This window comes from Podarcis bocagei (genome assembly GCF_964188305.1).
Source record: "Podarcis bocagei genome assembly, chromosome: 5".
In the NCBI taxonomy this organism is placed as follows: Eukaryota; Metazoa; Chordata; class Lepidosauria; order Squamata; family Lacertidae; genus Podarcis; species Podarcis bocagei.
In genome coordinates this window covers 91,628,357-91,648,531 of record NC_138129.1, presented here as the reverse complement: position 1 = coordinate 91,648,531, position 20,175 = coordinate 91,628,357, and the positions used below count along the sequence as shown (strand labels likewise).

Sequence of the window (20,175 nt, the reverse complement as noted above, 5' to 3'; positions counted from 1 at the left end):
GAGAGGGGTCGGTGCGCACTGACCCCTCTCGCTCTCCAGGCTTCAGGAGAGCCCCACCGCCAGCCCCACAAGCTCGGGGGACAGCGGGAGAGGCGCAGCGCGCCCTTCCCGCTGTCCCCCGACTTGGTTAGAAGGCTGGCGGGGGGAGAAGCCTGCTCCTCCCCGTCGCCAGCCCCGCAAACTCGGGAGACAGCGGGAGAGGCGCAGTGCGCCCTTCCCGCTGTCCCCCGACTTGGTTAGAAGGCTGGCGGGGGGGGGGAGCCTGGTTTTGCGGGAGGCGGGGGAATCCCCCCGCCTCCCAGGAAAGCCAGGAGAAGCCGTGCAGCCCTTTTAAAAGGCGTGCGGCTTCTGCCGGTTTCGCGGGAGGTGGGGGAATCCCCCCGCCTCCCAGGAAATCCAGGAGAAGCCGTGCAGCCCTTTTAAAAGGCGCGCGGCTTCTGCCGGTTTCGCCGGGAGGTGGGGGAATCCCCCCGCCTCCCAGGAAAGCCAGGAGAAGCCGTGCAGCCCTTTTAAAAGGCGCGCGGCTTCTGCCGGTTTTGCGGGAGGCGGGGGAATCCCCCTGCCTCCCAGGAAAGCCAGGAGAAGCCGCGATCTCTTTAAAGGGTTTGCACGGCTTCTGCGGGCTTTTGGGAGAGGTGAGGGAATCCCCCCACCTCCCAGTAAAGCCAGGAAAGCCCTGTGCAGCCCCTCCGCCAAGGAGAGGCTGCACGGGGCTAAAGGGGAAGCCAAAACAGCGAGCGGGATCCATCCCGCTCGCTGCCTTGGCTTCCTCCATAGCTGCGCGCAACACCTCTGCCAAGGAGAGGCTGCATGGGGCTATGGATTCTTTAGCCCCACGCAGCCTCTCCCGGGATCCCGCTCGCTGCCTTGGCTTGATCCATAGCTGCACGCAACCCCTCCGGCAGGGAGAGGTTGTGTGCAGCCTGTACGCTGCTCTTTGGGGCTGCGGGGGGGGGGGAAGATTTTTTTTCTTGAATTCCCCCCCTAAAAACTGGGTGCACCCTATGGTCCGGTGCGCCCTATGGTGCGAAAAATACGGTACTTGCACTTTGATGTGCTTTCAAACTGCTAGGTTGGCATGAGCTGGGACCGAGGAACGGGAGCTCACCCCGTCGCGGGGATTCGAACTGCTGACCTTCTGATTGGCAAGCCCTAGGCTCTGTGGTTTAACCCACAGCGCCTAATAGATACCTATTAGGTCCATAAATTACCATATAGCATATATTCAACAGCAACAATTTGTTGACAAAGGACAGCTAGACATATAAAGGGCCCCATCACGTTCAGTAGCTTAGGGCCTCATCAAACTTAAATCTGGCTCTGATAACCGGGTTGGGTGGGGAATGTAATGGAGTATCCTGCAGGAGGCACAGCTGACTGGAATACTAAACAGGAACGCTCCGCAAGGTAAAATTTTACTGCAGGTCCCAGTTGCCCCAAAGGGCTAAAGTTCTTGCCTGGTCCCCATCAGCTTGTCCCACCAGCTGTTCCGGTTATTGAGCAGGGACAAAACTGCCACTGGAAGGCCTGCAGAACTGATGTCTGCAGTCGGGTAGGAGAGAAAAAAGCAAATAAGTAACAGCTTCCAAGTTTCTACCTCTCTATTTAACTGGAATTTGGCACGTTCAGCAGCTATTTTTGCTTTTTTGTTTTTATAAAAAAGTTATGCTACGACTAATAAAAACTTGTAATTACCCGAGGCACTAATGAATGTTATGAAATAATGTGGCCTATCATTCCTGCTTGCCAATATGGTATTGTTCTTCTGAAAGTTATTACGCTAATTACTTAAGACTGAAAATATTAAATAAAGCGTATCCCTTTAATGACATAATGTATATTTCCTTCACTAATTGATTTCTGATGCTTTCCTTTTTCCATTCTTTTGTGTACGAGGGCTATTTAAATATCCTTGTTTCTCCCCCCCCCCCAAACCATATAGGTTGTGTTTGTTCTAACAGGAGACTGTGATGATAGAGGACATATTGGTTACAAGGTCTATGAAGAAATTGCATCAACAAGTTCTGGCCAGGTTTTTCACTTGGACAAAAAGCAAGTTAATGAGGTAGGAATGAGTGGAGTTTAATTTTCATGGCAGTCCTATATGGGTATTGATAGAATGTGAACTTTTATCTAGCGGCCTTAGTTTTGAACTGAACATTTCCTGCTAAATGTTTCATCGATGAAGCTGACCCTAAAGATGAAAATTGTGGGAGAAGAAACTCAATATTTCTATTCATGTTTTCATTACATTTGTATCCTGTCCTTCCTTCAGTGAGTTTGGGTAACTTAGATGGAGCTATTCCATTTTATCTTTACAACAACACTATGAGGTAAGTTAGATGTAGAGATTTGCTCAAGGCCGTCCAGTCAGTTTCATTAGTGAGCAGAGATTTGAACTCAAGTCTTCTTGGCTCAGCTCCCAACACTCTATTTACTGGCTCACTGCAGAAATCTTTTTTTAAAAAATAATTTTTATTAACCGACCAATCAAATCAAATCAAATCACATCACATAAATTCCGAATTACAAAGCCGAATTTTAAATTTTTGTTGGGGGTAGCTATATTTCAAGTTCCGAAGGGGATTCCAATCATCTTCTTGCTGCTGCGTTAATGTCCACAAATCTGTCCAAATAATGTTCACAATTCTAACTAGTCCTGTCTTGCTGTTTCCACATCTCATCTTGTTATTTTCATATATTTTTCTTTTTTCTTTGTGATCTCTTCTGATAATCTCCTTAAGCAGGTAAACACAAATTGTAATCCTGTGTGAATTTTTCCGTTCATCCAATAACCATATCGAGATGGTTTCCATGTATCATCACTTCCATAAATAAAAGCACTCTTTCCATCATTAATCTTCATAAATCTGTCACCTTCTTTAGTCCTCTGAGGACGTTCGCCCGCTGTATGAAAACAAATGCATTCCTCCTCCCAGACATAAGTCTTTCGACAGAACTTGCCAAAATGGCGACGCTATTTTTTACTGCGTCATCCCAAAGCTCTTGTACTTTCCACGATCTCCTTAAAACATGCTTTTGGTTAGAAATTATCTCCACACAGTCTTAAATCATCCCATCCAGTTTAGGTCATTTAAGCGGCCTTTCTGACTTGTGGGTGGGGGGGATTATTGGTTAATCACATAGAAGAAAGGAAAGTCCCCCCCCCATCCAGTCCCGTTGCCGACATACCGAGCCTTGATGTGTCTTCTCATGATATATTCCTGTTTATCCGACCCATCTTCTTTCTCAGAGATTCCTTCAATTAGCAGTCTTTACTTCCCATTCTTCCTTGAAATATGTGCATTTGCTTCTTTCTAATTGTTTCTTTTGAAGTTGCTGCAGCTAGTGGCGCGAATCAGAGACAGCGTCCAGGAGAGCCGAAGTCCACACAAGGGCTTTCTGCCTAGTGCCCCCACCCCCTCTAGTTCGGGGGTGGTATATGGGCACAGCAGGCAAGGGCAGTCCCCCCCATTTCCTTGGGGGGGGGCAGGGAGGCTGCATACTCCCATCACAGCCTTTTAATTACCTCGTGTGGGTCGGAGAGATGTTATTGTCAGCCATCTTCCAATGCGCCCCTAGTGGCCCCCCTGCTCACTACAGAAATCTGGATAGATTTTTAGATACAGCTTCCTTCCAGCCACGGGCAAGCATGGCATCTGAACTAGCGTCCCATGTCACAAACGGTTGCTTAAGAAGTGTCCCTTTATTTAGTTTCTGTTCAAAGAGAGTTTGTTAGCTCTGCGAAGCCCAATGGAACAGAGACATACTGTTCTTCAAAAATACCGATGTTGCACAATGCCCAGCTATAGTATTGCTTGAGGCCAAAGTAAATGCTGCATGAATAACTCTCCAGTGACTTTAATCAAAACCTTGCAAATAGTAGCTCTGGTGGTGTGGGTAACTGGAGCTGTAGCATGGACAGAGAAGGGGTTTAATCCTCTCAGTCATACCTCGGATCTCAAATTCCTTGGCTCCTGAACAAACCGGCTCCCGAACAATTGAAACCCAGAAGTGAGTGTTCTGGTTTTCAAATGATTTTCGGAAGCAGAACATCTGGCGCAGCTTCCGATTGGCTGCAGGACACTCCTGCAGCCAATCGGAAGCTGTGCCTTGGTTTTCGAACGGTTCCAGGAGTCAGCTGGACTCCCGGAATGCATTCCGTTCGAGAACCAAGGTCAGACTGTACTTTGATTCTTAGCTTCATTATACACTGAAAATACCATTTATTTACTTATTGGATTTATATACCGCCCTATACCTGGAGGCCTCAGGGCGGTTCACACAAAAGATCAACATAAAAACTGCAATATATACATATACAGTGGTACCTCGGGTTACAGACGTTTCAGGTTACACACTCTGCTAACCCAGAAATAGTGCTTCAGGTTAAGAGCTTTGCTTCAGGATAAGAACAGAAATCGGGCTCCAGTGGCGCAGCCGCAGCAGGAGGCCCCAATAGCTAAAGTGATGCTTCAGGTTAAGAACAGTTTCAGGTTAAGAACGGACCTCCGGAACGAATTAAGTACTTAACCTGAGGTACCACGGTAATCAAACAATCCAATAACCCCCCCCCCCAAGAGCCACATTTTAAAAGGGCATAGGATGTAAATTAGATCAACCAAAGGCCTGGTGAAAAAGGAACATTTTTGCCTGGTGCCTAAAGGTGTATAATGAAGGCACCAGGCGAACTTTCTTGGGGAGTGCATTCCACAGACAGGGAGCCACTGCAGAGAAGGCCCCGTTCTCGTGTTGCCACCCTCCGGACCTCTTGAGAAGGAGGCACATGAAGGAGGGCCTCAGAAGATGATCTCGGGGTCTGGGTAGGTTCATATGGACAGAGGCAGTCCCTGATGGTTACTCAGTTCAGAAAAGTCTACATGCAGAGATGCAGTGGTCAGCCTCCAATGTGGAAGGGGTGTTTCTGGTTCACATTTAGCTAACCAGCTTCTCATGGAACTCTAGCAGTTCTTTCCTGGCACAGCAACATGCCTGAAACACCGTTTGGGGATTTCTGAATTAGCTCTGCTGATTTGCTTACTCTGAGCAATTGCATTCACAATTGGGCACCGTTCCACCACTTGGGCGGAAGACACAGTTTCATTTTGGGTTTCCTGTATCAAAGCCATGCCTAAGAAAAGCATGACAAAGGTGTTATGAAGGGACTGTAAACTTGGAACATTTTGGGGGACTTTCAGGTTCCACGTTGTCGCTGTGGACAATAGCTATTTCGCAAGCTCTCATGACTGAATTTGCTGAATCAAAAAAGTCACATGTTGTTAATTTTGGTAATCTAAATCATCTGCCCTAGTCGTAAACATTCCCTTGGACTTCCCAATATACACAGTATTCCATCAGCTGCCTTGCGGTATGACTCAGAAAAAAATATGAATATTGTGGGTTTTTTAAAATGGAATTTTGGTTTATGCAGTCAGAGTTTGACTGCTTTATTGTCCCACATATGTGAACTTTTCGGACATCTTGATCATGAGCTTTTGGATTGCTATTTGTTTTTCTAGTTGTAGATCTGGATATGTTGTACTTGGAAGCATTGTGCCTGTTACAGCAAGTTTTTGTTAAATAAATTGAAACAGGGAATTTACATGACTTGGCCTTCAAGAGGAAGCGTATCTGTATGTGGTAGGTAGGGACTTATAGAGCTTTCTTATTCTGCAGAACATTGACTTTAATATACTTCTAAAAATAGATTCTAATAAATGTTTTTCTCACACAGTGAAGCCATTACATCCCTCTCGTTAATCAAGTCACAATTGTGTTCAAACACACTGGGTGCTTTGAGGGGTTCGGCAAATCATGGATCTGGAGGTCTAGTGCCAGCTAACCACAAAAACCAAATTGTAGGTGTTATGTACTGAAGTTCTCACCCTGGGCCAGCAGGGGGATACTGTAGATAGTTTTCACTCAGGTCCGCATATGCAAATAAGGAATTGAAAGTGACGCTCAGTGATTGGATAGTTACAGAAAGTTGTTACTGTTGTGTTGTAGTTGAGCTCTATATAAGCAGGTTGGCTGAACCCTTCAGTTCAGTTCTGTTCTGGCCTGTGAATAAACAAGAGCTGTTTGAAGAATCACTGTGTCGTCTCATACGTTCACCCACAACTTAACAGTAACCTCATGATGTCCCAGCGTAAAATGGTCAACGCAACCCATCTTTATATGACATTACCGCAGCAAGAGGGAAAACTGTCTCAATGAGCAGATGAATTCACTCTGTATACAATAGATGGAATTCACGATGCTATTTAGGAGTGATTTCAGGATTCTCAGAGGGCATGCCCATTCTACACACTTAAACTGATTTAATAGTCATTTCCTCTTCCCAAGGCACCCTGGGATTGGTAGTTTGGCGTGATGGGGGTTGGTGACACTAGCTGCCATCTGTAGCATGCATTGACATGTGCTTAGGAGTTTGAATAACTTATTTACAATTACACAGCACATTTCTCGGGTGCCGGATAGCTTTGGGAACAGCACAGAGAGCAAGTCAAGCCCACGCATCATTGTTAGCTCGGTTGGAGCATTGTGCTGATAACGCTAAAGTTGTAGGTTCAATCACCACATGGGATATCTGCATATTCCTGCATTCCGGGGGGTTGGACTAGATGTTTCCTGCTTGGCAGGGGGTTGGACTTGATGGCCCTTGTGGTCTATTCCAACTCTATGATTCTATGATCCTCAGGGTCCCTTCCAACTCTGCAGTTCTATAAGTCTGTGGTTCTGTGTGTCTCTTCCCATCCCAGCTCCAAACGAGACTGGCCCCATGTCTATTGTTCTCTTACAACATCATCTCTACCTGGGGAGGCCTGTATTTGTTAGCACACCTTCAGGAAGCATTTCCAGCTAATAGTTTCCATGACAAAAAATCATCTGTACTCTTTAGTCATGTACAGAGGCAGAGGGCCTTCTCGGTAACGGTGCCCGCCCCGTGGAAAACCCTCCCATCAGATGTCAAGGAAATAAACAACTACCTGACTACTAGAAGACACCTGAAGGCAGCCCTGTTTAGGGAAGCTTTTAATGTTTGATGTTTTATCGTGTTTTTAATATTCTGTTGGGAGCCGCCCAGTGTGGCTGGTGAGACTATAAATAATAAGAATTATTATTATTATTATTATTATTATTATTATTATTATTATTATTTGACAAACTTGGCTACAGCCATTAACTAAGAGTTGTCAGTGAGGAGAGACAGTGCTGTGTACTTGACTTTCTGGCAGCGAAGTCTGGATTATTAAACTCGGAAGTATTCTTGAATAGGTTTTTATTCAGTCTGATTCTGTTCAAAATTAACAATGCAAAATTAACAATGGCGCATCATTTGTTATGTCATATCCGACGCTATGCCATATATAATGTTGGCAGCATGGCTGCTGTTCAACCTTCAAGTCCTGGCAAAGTATTAGGATTGTATATAATGTTGCATGATTACTTAGGTCCACTAGTTTTAATGGTTTCACTCTGAGTAGAACTTAGTTAGATGCACCCCTTAGGAACAACTACAGTGGTACAATGGTTATCGAACGGCTTAGTTGTCAAACAAATTGGCTCCCAAGTAAGTGCTCTGGTTTTTGAATGTTTTTTGGAAACCGAATGTCTGACGCAGCTTCCGTTTGAGTGCAGGAAGGTCTGGAAGCCAACCGGAAGCCACACTTTGGTTTTTGAATGGTTTTGGGAGTCAAACAGACTCCCGGAACAGATTAAGTTTGAGAACCAAGGCACCACTGTCATATGTAAGTTAGCTGTGTTTACTATTAATCATTTTCCAATTCTGGTTGGACACTAGCAATAGTTGCAAGGTAGTAACATGGATTGTGCAAATATCCCCCCTTTTCAAAATCTCTTCAGCTCAGTTGTTTCCCTTTGCAACATTATTTGATGATCCAGTCCAATAAAGTCATGTAGTTAATGGGATGACATCACGAGGCTGCATTTAACAGAATGGCATCGTCAGTAAATGCAGTCACAATCAATCACATTTCTTTGTGAGGAGAACGGTGGGTGAGGGCAACATAAAATAAGTAAAAATGACTTTTTGAAAAATGGGGGAAGCATTTTTTTGGCCCTGCCATTTGTTGGTGAAACAGGGTTGTTTTTTAGCTTTTAATGTGATTGAACAGAAACCATAGTAAGAGCAAAGAAAGAAAGAAAAGAGCACCAGTGGTTCTTTTACACTGACTTCAATCTTCAGATACACCAAATAAGGGCTCGTCCACACTTTCTCTCCCCCCGCTGCTTCTCCCTATGAAAAACTGCTCTTTAGTGCTCAATTGGAGCAAATGGCAACTTGGGTTTTCTCCAGATTGATGCTTGCTTTGATTTAGCACTAAAGAGTGGGTTTTCCCTGGGAAAGGAGCAGGGAAGGTGTTTTCTAGGCACTGGACAAGCAGAAGTGTGAACAAGCCTTGAGTAATGCTTATCTGGTCTATTATTGGTTCCCTACGGGTTTTCAAGCACTAGTTTATGTGATAAATAACACAGAGATGCAGGCTGAAATCCAGAGGAGTGTGTGCATGAAATTTATGCACCTGGATATTCCCCCAGAGTTTCCTTTTCAGAATGCGCTCCTCCCTAGAACTCTTTAAACCGTTCTGTAAATCTCCCTGAATCCAAAAAGCATTTTAGGAATAAGACAGAAGACTTGCATGAAAGCGGCATGGTAGTTTTCCCCCCTCGAGAAAGCTCTTGTGTGTAATTCCCAAACCCTTTTCCGATTTGAAGGAACTAAAGAGCAGCTTGGAAGTTTCTGGAGTTGGGAATGTGTAAAAAGTGCCTTTTGAAAGAAACACCTGGCTAGGGGTGGGAACATGCACACACCCCTGGATTCCAGCCATATTTTATGGTGTTGTGTCAAGACTGTCCTGCGCCGATTATTGCAAATACATTAACATTGCAGTCATTTTTGTCGTCACATTAAGGCTGCCAAGCTCTGGCCTGTAAAGTAATAAAGGCCTAATTATTCTAGTCTACTTCCTTTAGCTTGTCAAAGGGTAAAGATTGTTCCACCAGGGAAAGGAGATTTGAAAATTCCACCTAAACATTTCTTGCTTGCATTCTGAAGTTAGCATTTGTTCTGGCTAAAAGCCACTTTGTTTTATTTTGGTTAAAGCAAGCAATCCCATCAATACTAACTGAACCCAGGCCCTTGCACCTGAAATTCTGAACCGTTTTGGATAAGCACCATGCAGATACAGATAGTTTTAAATAAACACTAATTCTAAATGAGGTTCTGTAGCACTTGTAAGCCTAGGGTACAGAGGACTCCTTGCTGGGGGCACTGTACATTCTCTCAGCTATTCACAGATGTAAAAAAATAGCACATAGCATGCATGTTTCCGTGGAACTGATGAAATTTCACACCTTTGCTGAAGGCTACGCAAATATTTTGTTCATGAACTCGAGAATGCAAGCATGTTATTTGTTAAAACAGAGCGGTTTTTCCTCTGTGCCAGTCATATTCTTATATATTAACACAGGTCCAGTTATTTCCTTTTGGTCACCATGATCCCAATAACGTAGAATAATGGACTTTAGGGCTAGTTTCAAATTCCAACATATCCCCCCAAAATTGCAGGGCAAAACATCAAACATTAAAAACTTCCTTAAACAGGGTTGCCTTCAGATGTCTTCTGAAAGTCAGATAGTTGTTTATTTTTTTTTTTGAGGTCGGATGGGAGGGCGTTCCACAGAGCGGTGGCCACTACCAAGAAGGCCCTCTGCCTGGTTCCCTGTAACCTCACTTCTTGCAGAGAGGGAACCGCCAGAAGACCCTCGGAGCTGGATCTCAGTGTCCGGGCTGAACAATGGGGGTGGAGACGCTTCTTCAGGTATACTGGGTTGAGGCCATTTAGGGCTTTAAAAGTAAGCACCAACACTTTGAATTGTGCTCAAAGGTAGCCCCACATGGAGCGCATTACAGTAGTCCAAGCAGGAGATAACCAGAGCACGCACCACTCCAGCGAGACAGTCTGTGGGCAGGTAGGGTCTCAGCCTGCATACCAGATGGAGCTGGTAGACAGCTGCCCTGCAGACAGAATTAACTTGCGCCTCCATTGACAGCTGTGGGTCCAAAATGACTCCCAGGTTGCGCACCTGGTCCTGTACCTAAGTGTCTGGGCAGAACGATGGGGGTGGAGACGCTCCTTCAGGTATAGTGGACCAAGGCCATTTAGGGCTTTAAAGGTTAGTGCCAACACTTTGAATTGTGCTCGGAAATGTACTGGGAGCCAATGTAGGTCTTTCAGGACCGGTGTTCTATGGTCTTGGCAACCATGCCCAATCACCAGTCTTTCTGCCACATTCTGGATTAATTGTAGTTTCTGGGTCACCTTCAAAGGTAGCCCCACGTAGAGCACTTTGTAGTAGTCCAAGCGGGAGATAACCAGAGCATGCACCACTCCGGCAAGACAGTCTGTGGGCAGGTAGAGTTTCAGCCTGTGTACCAGATGGAGCTGAGAGACAGCTGCCCTTCAGGTACCGTATTTTTCGCCCCATAAGACGCACTTTTCCCCCTCCAAAAATGAAGGGGAAATCGGGGTGCGTCTTATGGGGCGAATGCCTGCAGGAGGTCCGACCGGGTGCGCGAGGCTTGGGGCGGCAGCCTGTCGCCCGAAGCACGGGGAGCCCTCTGGAGGGCTCCCCCTGCTTCGGGCGAGTGTCTGCAAGCCTCGCGCACCCGGCAGGAGGTCCCGCTGGGTGCGCGAGGCTTGGGGCGGCAGCGGACTGCTTGCGTGCACCGAGAAGCTTGGGGCCAGCTGAGCTCAGCACGCCCAAAGCTTCTAGGTGCGCGCAAGCAGTCCGCTGCCGCCCCAAGCCTTGCGCACCCGGCGGGACCTCCTGCCGGGTGCGGGAGGCTTGGGGCGGCAGCGGACTGCTTGCCGGCACGCAGAAGCTTGGGGCGTGCTGAGCTCAGCACGCCCCAAGCTTCTAGGTGCGCGCAAGCAGTCCGCTGCCGCCCCAAGCCTTGCGCACCCGGCGGGACCTCCTGCCGGGTGCGGGAGGCTTGGGGCGGCAGCGGACTGCTTGCCAGCATGCAGAAGCTTGGGGCGTGCTGAGCTCAGCACGCCCCAAGCTTCTAGGTGCGCGCAAGCAGTCCGCTGCCGCCCCAAGCCTTGCGCACCCAGCGGGACCTCCTGCCGGGTGCGGGAGGCTTGGGGCGGCAGCGGACTGCTTGCCGGCACGCAGAAGCTTGGGGCGCGCTGACCTCAGCTTGCCCCAAGCTTCTGGATTAGCGCAGCGCACCTGGGGGGAAAATAAATTTTTTTTCCTTTATTTCCCCCCCTAAAATCTAGGTGCGTCTTATGGGCCGGTGCGTCTTATGGGGCGAAAAATACGGTAATCTTTGGGAGGAACATCTGAAAATTAAACAATAGATCAGAATCCCATGTGAGAATTTAATGGGTGTTTAATTTGGAAAGTTGACCATTGTAAATTTCCCAGCTGGCTGCAGGGCAGGATAGCCTGCCAAAACTGAAGTTTAAAATGCCCAGTCATGGGCAGCCAATGGAGTGGAGCTTGGTCAGAGGACCTGAACAAGGAAGTTAACGTTCTCGTCCACCAACTGAGGATAAAATCCGGTTTCAGCACAGTTGGCTGAAGAGCAAATTGAGAGAGCAGATTGTCAACATTAAATAGAAGGTTATGATGAGTATGTATGTATGTATGTATGTGTAACACACATTGCCACAGGCACAAACTTGCATGAGCCTTTGGAAAATGTAAATGACATTTTCCTGCCAGATTTCTTCTTTTGCCTCTGCATTGTTTGTCTCTAGGCAGGACTGCAAACTTGCTAATTTGCCCTTTGCCTTTATAAACTGGTGTCCTGAGTAGACTACATGCTAACACAGCTGGCTTTGACTTGATAATAAAATGTGTCAAGCCAAGTTGGAGTGTTTATTTTGAAATTAAAATTCTCAAATGTGTTCTGAATTTTCGCTGTTTCTTTTTTTTTTAAGAGAACCTCTCAGCGCACAATATAAAGTGGTTTTTAGTTGATTCATACGCATTTTTATCATGTTTACAGCTGGTTAACGCCTTTTGATATCAACATTACGTAAGCTTCTAACCTTTGGCTTGAACTGATGCTGTCGATGGATCTTCCCCATGATCTAGCAAGGGAAATCTTGCCTTAAACATTATGATCTTCATCAGAGTCCCTCCTTAGGGATCCATTTTCTGAGTTAAGAAAATGTGCAAATGAAGAGAAAGCCTGTTCAGTTTGGGTGCCCTGCATGTAGATTTTTTTTTTTTTTTTTTTTAGCACCAAGCAATTACCCTATTTTCCCAGGCCTTCTAGCAAGTTACCCATCTGGTTTTCAATCTGCTAGAGGGTTTTCTAATTGTTTGCCACTTGTTTTTATTTGTTTGGCACTGTTATAAATACAACTTTAATTTTTGTTGTGTTACAGCTATTGTGAGCACTGCCCTGGGGGTTTTTGAATTGAAGAGCAGCATGGAAATGTTTCAGATAAATAAATATAGCATGCCACTCGGTTTCTTGACATACTTATTGTAATGGGATGATTAGCTGCTTGTGCGTAAAATCGTGCTCCCTCAGAGTTTGTGCGGCTCCACAAACCTCTGTGTGTGACAGAGCTCCTCAAACATGTCTGCTCTTAGTCACTCGTAGAGTCTGACAGTGGCTGTCTGCGGAAGCGCTTCCAGCAAAGAAGCTCCTTAACGGAAACGCGTCTCCTGGACTCACGGCGTGACAGTTTCCGGCGAGGTGTGGGTCTCCCTATGGGAGACTCAGATACCTCCCCACTGTTCTCGCTGGAAGCGTCTCTGAGCCCTCCCTCCTGCTCGCATTCCCTCAGAGATCCACTCCTCCCCCTGCTGGTTCCTGCTTCAGCTGTTGAGTCTCTTTCTTCCTCCCTGAGCCCCTTCACCACCTGATGCTCCGATGGCAGTTCCCTGACATCCACCTCCCCTCCAGGGCCCCCCTCACCCCCTCCCATTTCCTCTCCTCTGGGAGGTGAAGGGTTAAAACCCCGAAAAGAATCTTCTTCATCTTCAGACGTCTCGAACAATTCCCTCCATCGATCGCCGTCCTGGCTCGCTGAATCCTCCTCCTCTTCGGAATCTGTGAACCCCTCCAACTCCTCTTCTTCGTCGGTGGTGGCAAAGTATTCCCTCCGGAACCTCGCTACAGGCTGAGGTTTACGTGGGAACCTCTGATGAAAAGTTTCTATTAAAACTTCGTCATTGACATCCTCTGCCCTAACCCAGGTGTTTTCCGACTCCGGTTCCCCTTCCCACATTACCAAATACTCTACTTGATCTCCCTTCCACCTGGAATCGAGGATCTCCGCTACATGGTAGCTGTGTTCCTTCTCCTCCATTGCTGGCCCCCTAGTGACCCTCCCTTCTCTGTCCCCTTTATACGGTGACAGCAACGACCTGTGGAAAACTGGGTGCAGCTTCATGTGGTTCGGTAACCGGAGTCTGAAAGCCACTGGGTTGACCTGCTGCATGACTTCAAATGGGCCCAGCCTTTTGGGTCTTAACTTCTTACAACCCCCTTTGAATGGCAACCCTTGGGTTGACAGCCACACCTGGTCCCCCACCCTAATGCTTTCACCTTCCCTTCTGTTTTTGTCTGCCTGCCTCTTATATTCCTCCTTAGCCCTGTTTAAGTTGAGTTGGAGCTGGCGATGTATCGCTTCCATTTCTTCAACGAACTGTTCTGCAGCTGGAACGCTCCAGTTCTCCCCTTCCCCCCCTGGGAAGGCTCTGGGATGGCACCCGTGATTAGCCAAAAAGGGGCTCATTCCCGTGGACACGTTCTCTGCATTGTTGTAGGCAAATTCTGCCAACGCCAGCTTCTCCACCCAATCATTCTCTCTGTCATTCACATAACACCTCAAATATTGCTGGAGAACACCATTAGCTCTTTCCGCCTGCCCGTTGGTTTCTGGATGACGGGCCGTTGAGAAATTAACCTCTACATGCAGTAAGCTCATGAGCTTCCTCCAGAACCTGGAAGTAAATTGTTTCCCTCGGTCTGAAACCACCCTCAAGGGGGCGCCATGCAACCTAAACACATTTTCTACAAACAATTTAGCTGTTTCTTCTGCTGTGACCGCATGTGAGCAGGCTATAAAGTGGGCCATTTTAGTTAACAGGTCTACCACAACCATGATGGCTGTTTTCCCTCTAGACCTTGGCAGATCAGTCATGAAATCTATTGCCACTGCTTCCCATGGTCTTTCAGGTGTGGGTAGTGGTTCTAATAAACCTGCCGGTGCCCGCCTCTCCCCCTTGGCTCGTTGGCATTGGTCACACCCTCTCACATACTCCCGCACATCTTCCCTGACCTTGGGCCACCAAAATTCCCTGGTAACCAGCCACATGGTTTTGTGTTGCCCAAAATGCCCTGCTGTGGGGCTATCGTGCAGTTGCTTGAGTACCTTCTCCCTCAATTCCCCTTCGGGTATATATAACGCTCCCTTGTAGTACAATGCCCCGTTTCTCTCCTCAAAACCCCCGGGTTTGTCTCCCTCCCTCCTGAGACCCCTGAGTTTGTCCTGGGCGTATTCATCATGCACCGTTCCCTCTACCAATTCCCTTTGCCCCACCAATGCCGCCCCACACACCCAGCGGTCCTCTGGAATGACATGGGTCTCTTCGGGTGCTCCCTCCCCCTCCAAATATTCAGGTTTGCGTGAGAGAGCGTCCGCCCTAACGTTCTCTGGGCCTGGCACGTAACAAATCTCAAAGTTAAACTTGGAGAACTCCTGGGCCCATCTCAACTGCCGTTGGTTGAGCACTCGCGCAGTTCTCCAATACTCTAGATTCTTATGATCCGTGCACACTTGCACCTTATGTTGTGCACTAATTAGCAGGAGCCTCCATTTCCGGAAAGCCTCATGAATAGCAAGAAGTTCCCGGTCGTACACCGTGTAGTTCCTCTCGGATTTGTTCAGCTTTCGCGAAAAGAAGGCACACGGTCGCCACTCTGCCTCCTCCTTTCCCGGCTGCAGAAGAAGCACCGCCCCTATGGCTCTGTCAGATGCGTCTGTTTCGACCCTCAGCTTCCTTTGTAAATCCACATGCAGAAGTTGTTCTTCTGAGGCGAAGGCCCTTTTCAGTTCCTCAAACGCTCGCTCCGCCTCCGCCGTCCATACAAACTTCTTTTTACTGCTGAGACAGTCCGTAATGGGCGCTGTCAGGTGGGCGAAGTTTCGGATGAACTTACGATAAAAGTTTCCAAACCCTAGGAACCTCTGCACATCCTTCTTGGTTTTGGGTGTTTTCCATTCCAGCACTGCCTGCACCTTGCCGGGATCCATGGCCAATCCCTTGTCTGACAGGCGGTACCCCAGGAATTCCACCTCCTTGGTATGAAACTGACACTTCTCCAGTTTCACCCACAGCCTGTTGGCTTGCAGCCTGCTCAACACTTCTCTGACGTCTCTCACATGTTGCTCCTCATTCTCCGAATACACCAATACATCATCTAGGAAGGCCACGCAATTCTTGTAGAGCAAAGGACCCAGTACGTGGTTCATAAAAGATTGAAAGCATGCTGAGCCTGCTTGTAATCCAAAAGGCATAACGAGATATTCAAATGCCCCCAAAGGGGTAAACATGGTGGTTTTCCATTCATCCCCTTTCCTTATACGTATCAAGTTGTACGCCCCCCTTAGATCCAGCTTTGTAAAAATCTTTCCCTTCCGCACCCTGGTCAAAATATCATCAATCCTGGGCATAGGGAAAGCCACTGGTTCTGTCACTGCATTTAACCGCCTGAAATCACATACAAGTCTCGGCTTGTCCGTGTGCTTTTTATCCACAAAAAACACTGGGCTACCCCCCGCTGCTTTGGACTCTCTGATGAAGCCTCTCTTCAGGTTCTTGTCAATGAACTCTTGCAACTCCTGCATTTCTCTGTCTGACATGGCATACAACTTGCCTACAGGAAGCTGTGCTCCAGGGAGTAAATTGATCTGGCAATCAAAGGGCCTATGCGGGGGTAGTTGGTCAGCTTCCTTCTCGCTGAACACGTCGCTGAGATCTGCATACTGTGGTGGTACCTTCACCTTCTCCATTACTTCCGTCCCTGCTAGGGTGGCGTGGGCCCCTGCTGAACCCTTTTCCCCTTTGCAGTGTTCTAAGCAATGTGCTGAACCAAAGGAAACCACTCTTTGATGCCAGCCCACCAGCGGATCATGTAGCGCTAGCCAGCTCATTCCCAAAATAATGGGAGCGCCTCCCAAGGTGGCCACATTAAACGCTATCAGTTCTGTGTGCCTTGCCACCCTCATTATCATTGGGACGGTCTGCAAGCTGACTCCTCCTCCCAACAACTCCCTGCCATCGATCGTGGTCACCTGCAGGGGGTTGCTTAAAGGGGTCGTCTGTATCTGGTGTTCAGCAGCAAACTCCTTGCTCATAAAATTGCAGGAGCTGCCTGAGTCCAACAGCGCCTTTATTTTTAGGGGGTGTCCATTTTGCAGCTCTAGCGATACTTCAATCACTAGAGCAGGTTGAGGAGCGTCTGGCACGGGCACTTTCACTGCTCTTTGGCCTGGCTGCAGTGCCCCGACTGTGGCAACCAGGCGTTGGCTTTTACCTGCTCTGTTTCTCCCTGCTCTCCTCCCTCAACAGCTCCCACCATCCCTTGCCATTCCTTCCTCTGGGGGCAGACTCTGGCAAAGTGGCCTGGCTGTTGGCAGAGATAGCATTTCCGGGCGCCCTTTCCCTCCTTCTTAGCCCCCTCACTGGGTTTTGAAAATGCGCGCGCGCGCGCTGTTCCGATTTCCATCGGCTCTGCCGGCGGGAAAGCTGGCTCAGGAATGTCTGGAATGCGGAACTCCTTCCAACGTTCCCCTCTCCCTTCCCGCCTTTCCAAGGCTCTTGCCTCCTGACGCGCTCCTATGGTCAGCGCAGATTTGGTCAGCTGATCCATAGACACCACCCTGGGGCTCCGGGACAGCTCGTCTTTCACAGCCGAAGAAAGACCTTCTTCAAATAGCATCTGAATGGGTGCCGTCGATAAATCCCAACCCAATCTGTGAACCAGCATGGTAAACTCAGTCCAGTACTCACGGACAGATCGGCTTCCCTGCTTGCAAGCCATTAGCTGTCTGCGCACCACCCCTTCCTCAATATCGCTGGAAAACATGATATCCATTGCACGAAAGAACTTCATCGTGTCCTTTAGGACGTCATTGTGCGTTGCCATTAGGGGTCGAACCCAGTCCCGCGCCCCTTTCTCAAGATGCCCAATTACGAAAGCAACTCGCGATTCCTCATCAGGGAACTCATCAAACTGCACATTAATGGCATATTGCATCTCTGTCCTAAAGGCATGGTAATCCTTGGGGTCCCCCCCAAACTTCTGCACCAATCCTGGTACCTTTCTGGGGAATTGAGTGGCTCTCCCCTTCTTGTCTGCATCCTGAGCCCTTCTCTCCTCAAGCCTCGCCGTCTGCAGCGCAAGTTGGACTTCCAACGCTCGGTATCTTTCTTCCAAGCTTGGACCAGCTCCAACCCCTGCTCCTCCGGTTCCGGCTGGGTCGCTCATGATGCTTTCTCCTGCACAGGCAGCGTACAGAGACTGTCAGACTGCTGTAATGGGATGATTAGCTGCTTGTGCGTAAAATCGTGCTCCCTCAGAGTTTGTGCGGCTCCACAAACCTCTGTGTGTGACAGAGCTCCTCAAACATGTCTGCTCTTAGTCACTCGTAGAGTCTGACAGTGGCTGTCTGCGGAAGCGCTTCCAGCAAAGAAGCTCCTTAACGGAAACGCGTCTCCTGGACTCACGGCGTGACAGTTTCCGGCGAGGTGTGGGTCTCCCTATGGGAGACTCAGATACCTCCCCACTGTTCTCGCTGGAAGCGTCTCTGAGCCCTCCCTCCTGCTCGCATTCCCTCAGAGATCCACTCCTCCCCCTGCTGGTTCCTGCTTCAGCTGTTGAGTCTCTTTCTTCCTCCCTGAGCCCCTTCACCACCTGATGCTCCGATGGCAGTTCCCTGACACTTATCTATAAAATGAGCTAGTACAAAGCAATGGTCTGTGGTGGATCTACCATGTCTGAATCCTGTTTGCTCTTCATCAATAATAGCTCCATTGGTTATCCAGTCAACTAGCTTATTTTAAATATAGGACCTAGGACCTATAGGTTATTTTATTTTACCTTATTTTAAATATAGGACCTAGGACCCTCGTACCTACGGGATGCCTCTCCCGGTATGCCACATGGAGAGCCTCAAGGTCCATAAGTTGCAACACCCTAGTGATCCTGGGCCCTAAGGAAGTTAGATTGGCTTCAACCAGAGCCAGGGCCTTTTCAACATTGGCTCCAGCCTGGTGGAACGCTCTGCCTCATGAGACCAGGGCCCTGCGGGATCTGATTTCTTTCCGCAGGGCCTGTAAGACAGAGTTGTTCCGCCTGGCCTTTGGCTTGGAGCTAATTTGATTCCCTCCCCCCTCCCCCTCTTTCTTTTTTCTTTTTCCTTTCTCCTCCTGTGATGAGGCTGCATTTTAATATTTTAATGTTTCAATATTTTAATGTTGTATTTTAATCTTGTTTTTAAGTTGTATTCATTCAGCTTGTTTTTATTATTGCTTGTTAGCCGCCCTGAGCCTGGCCTTGGCTGGGGAGGGCAGGGTATAAATAAAAATTATTATTATATTTATTTATTTATTTATTTATTTAAGAGATGCTTTGCTAATTACAGATAGCAAACTGGTTGATAACTAACAAGGATTGGATGTGAGGCCCTTTTTGAATATAGGGATGACTACCGCTGTGGCCCAAACTTTAGGGAATAACCCGGATGAATCCATAAATGAGAATATTACTCCCAGCAGGGAGGCCCACCAGTCGATGTTAGATTTCAACAGTTCTGGGGGCAAATAGTGTGGGCCTGTACTTTTTAACTGCAAAACACGGTTCTTGGCCTCACTTCAGGGTACTGGAGGTCAGTCTGGTAAGCTTTCCAGAGATTCCGTTATTTGGTTGACCTCATCATCGTGACCATGATAGAGTGAATGATAATAATATTGCATCCATTCATTGGGTCCGATAGTGCACACTGGAACGTTAGGAGCATTTATCCAGCAGGCCTGATATTCTACGCCAAGAGAGGCGGATGTCCTTATCGTGAGAGGCCTTTCTTAGAATATGCCAAGCGTATTCTCGGCCTCACTGATGTGGTCTGAAGGAAAGCAGCTTGCCTGCAGGAGTTGCCAGAAGGAGGCATGCAAGGCGCCTTCAGATTCAAATGAATGGCAAGTAATAATAGCAATAATGTACCCCCCCCTGCAGCTGTTTCAAACTTTAAATGTTAATATGAGCACTTGGAATCAGGTCTGGAAATGGACTGAAAGCCAGCGCAGAAGGGAGACTGGCATAATATGCTCTTACCTACCAGTCTCCATCAGTAATGTTGCCTTTCCCAGTGGAAATTTTGGGTGGACTGTCTTCGACAGTAGCCCCTCATATAACACATCCCTGTATTCCAGCCAGGAAGCTTAAAACTTCTCCTTTTTTCCCTTTGAAATTACGCTCTTCAGCCATGTTGAAAACTGTGACGTTTTCCTTAATTGACACCGGTGCTAATTAATTCACCATTTATTGCATGGAAAGACAGCTTTGTTGGATGAAATTTGCTCCCTCGTGTAAGTCGTATAATAAATCCCTCTTTCTCCCCTGTCCTTTTTAACTCTGCAAGTTGAATGTAAATGTAGTCCATTTAGTATGGGGGCCGGGAGAAATGAGCAAAATTTGTCACAGACTCTTAAACTCAAAACATATGTCAAGTACATTTTAGATTCCATACTTCAGTATCGCATGTTTGTTTAAGTCTAGAAATAATTCGCCGCAGACCACTTCAATTTTCAGGACTTCTCATTGATTTCTAATTAAAGTTCCCTTCTCCAACTTGATGTTAACCTCATCATCTGCCTCCTTGCAGCCTCTTTGACTGTCATGGAAAATACTTTGGGTGTTTGCAAGAGAAGTGTGTGATGCACGGTTAGACTTTTGCAGTCATTATGTTCCCCTGCCCCATTCCCTCCAGTAGGATAAGGCCACTTCTGCCTTAAGGAGGAGGTGGGGTTGCGGGCGTCACAGCCCCTCTACGTGCACGGAGGGGTGGGAGGCTAACCCCGTGTGATTGGGGGATTCCCGGCTGCGTCACCCCCTAG

The 20,175-nt window shown here is 47.7% G+C and overlaps 1 protein-coding gene across 4 annotated transcripts in view; it reads left to right on the top strand.

The window, feature by feature from the left end:
* HMCN1 (hemicentin 1) overlaps window positions 1–20,175 on the top strand; it is a 329,394-nt gene that overhangs the window by 54,444 nt on the left and 254,775 nt on the right. For all 4 annotated transcript variants that reach the window (XR_014008183.1, XM_081194243.1, XM_081194242.1 and 1 more), the window contains one exon: window positions 1,943–2,065. Coding sequence is in view for 3 of the 4 variants with exons in the window: in XM_081194243.1 (XP_081050369.1) it covers window positions 1,943–2,065 (123 nt within the window). In the remaining variant the exon portion in view is untranslated. The remainder of the gene's footprint in view (window positions 1–1,942; window positions 2,066–20,175) is intronic.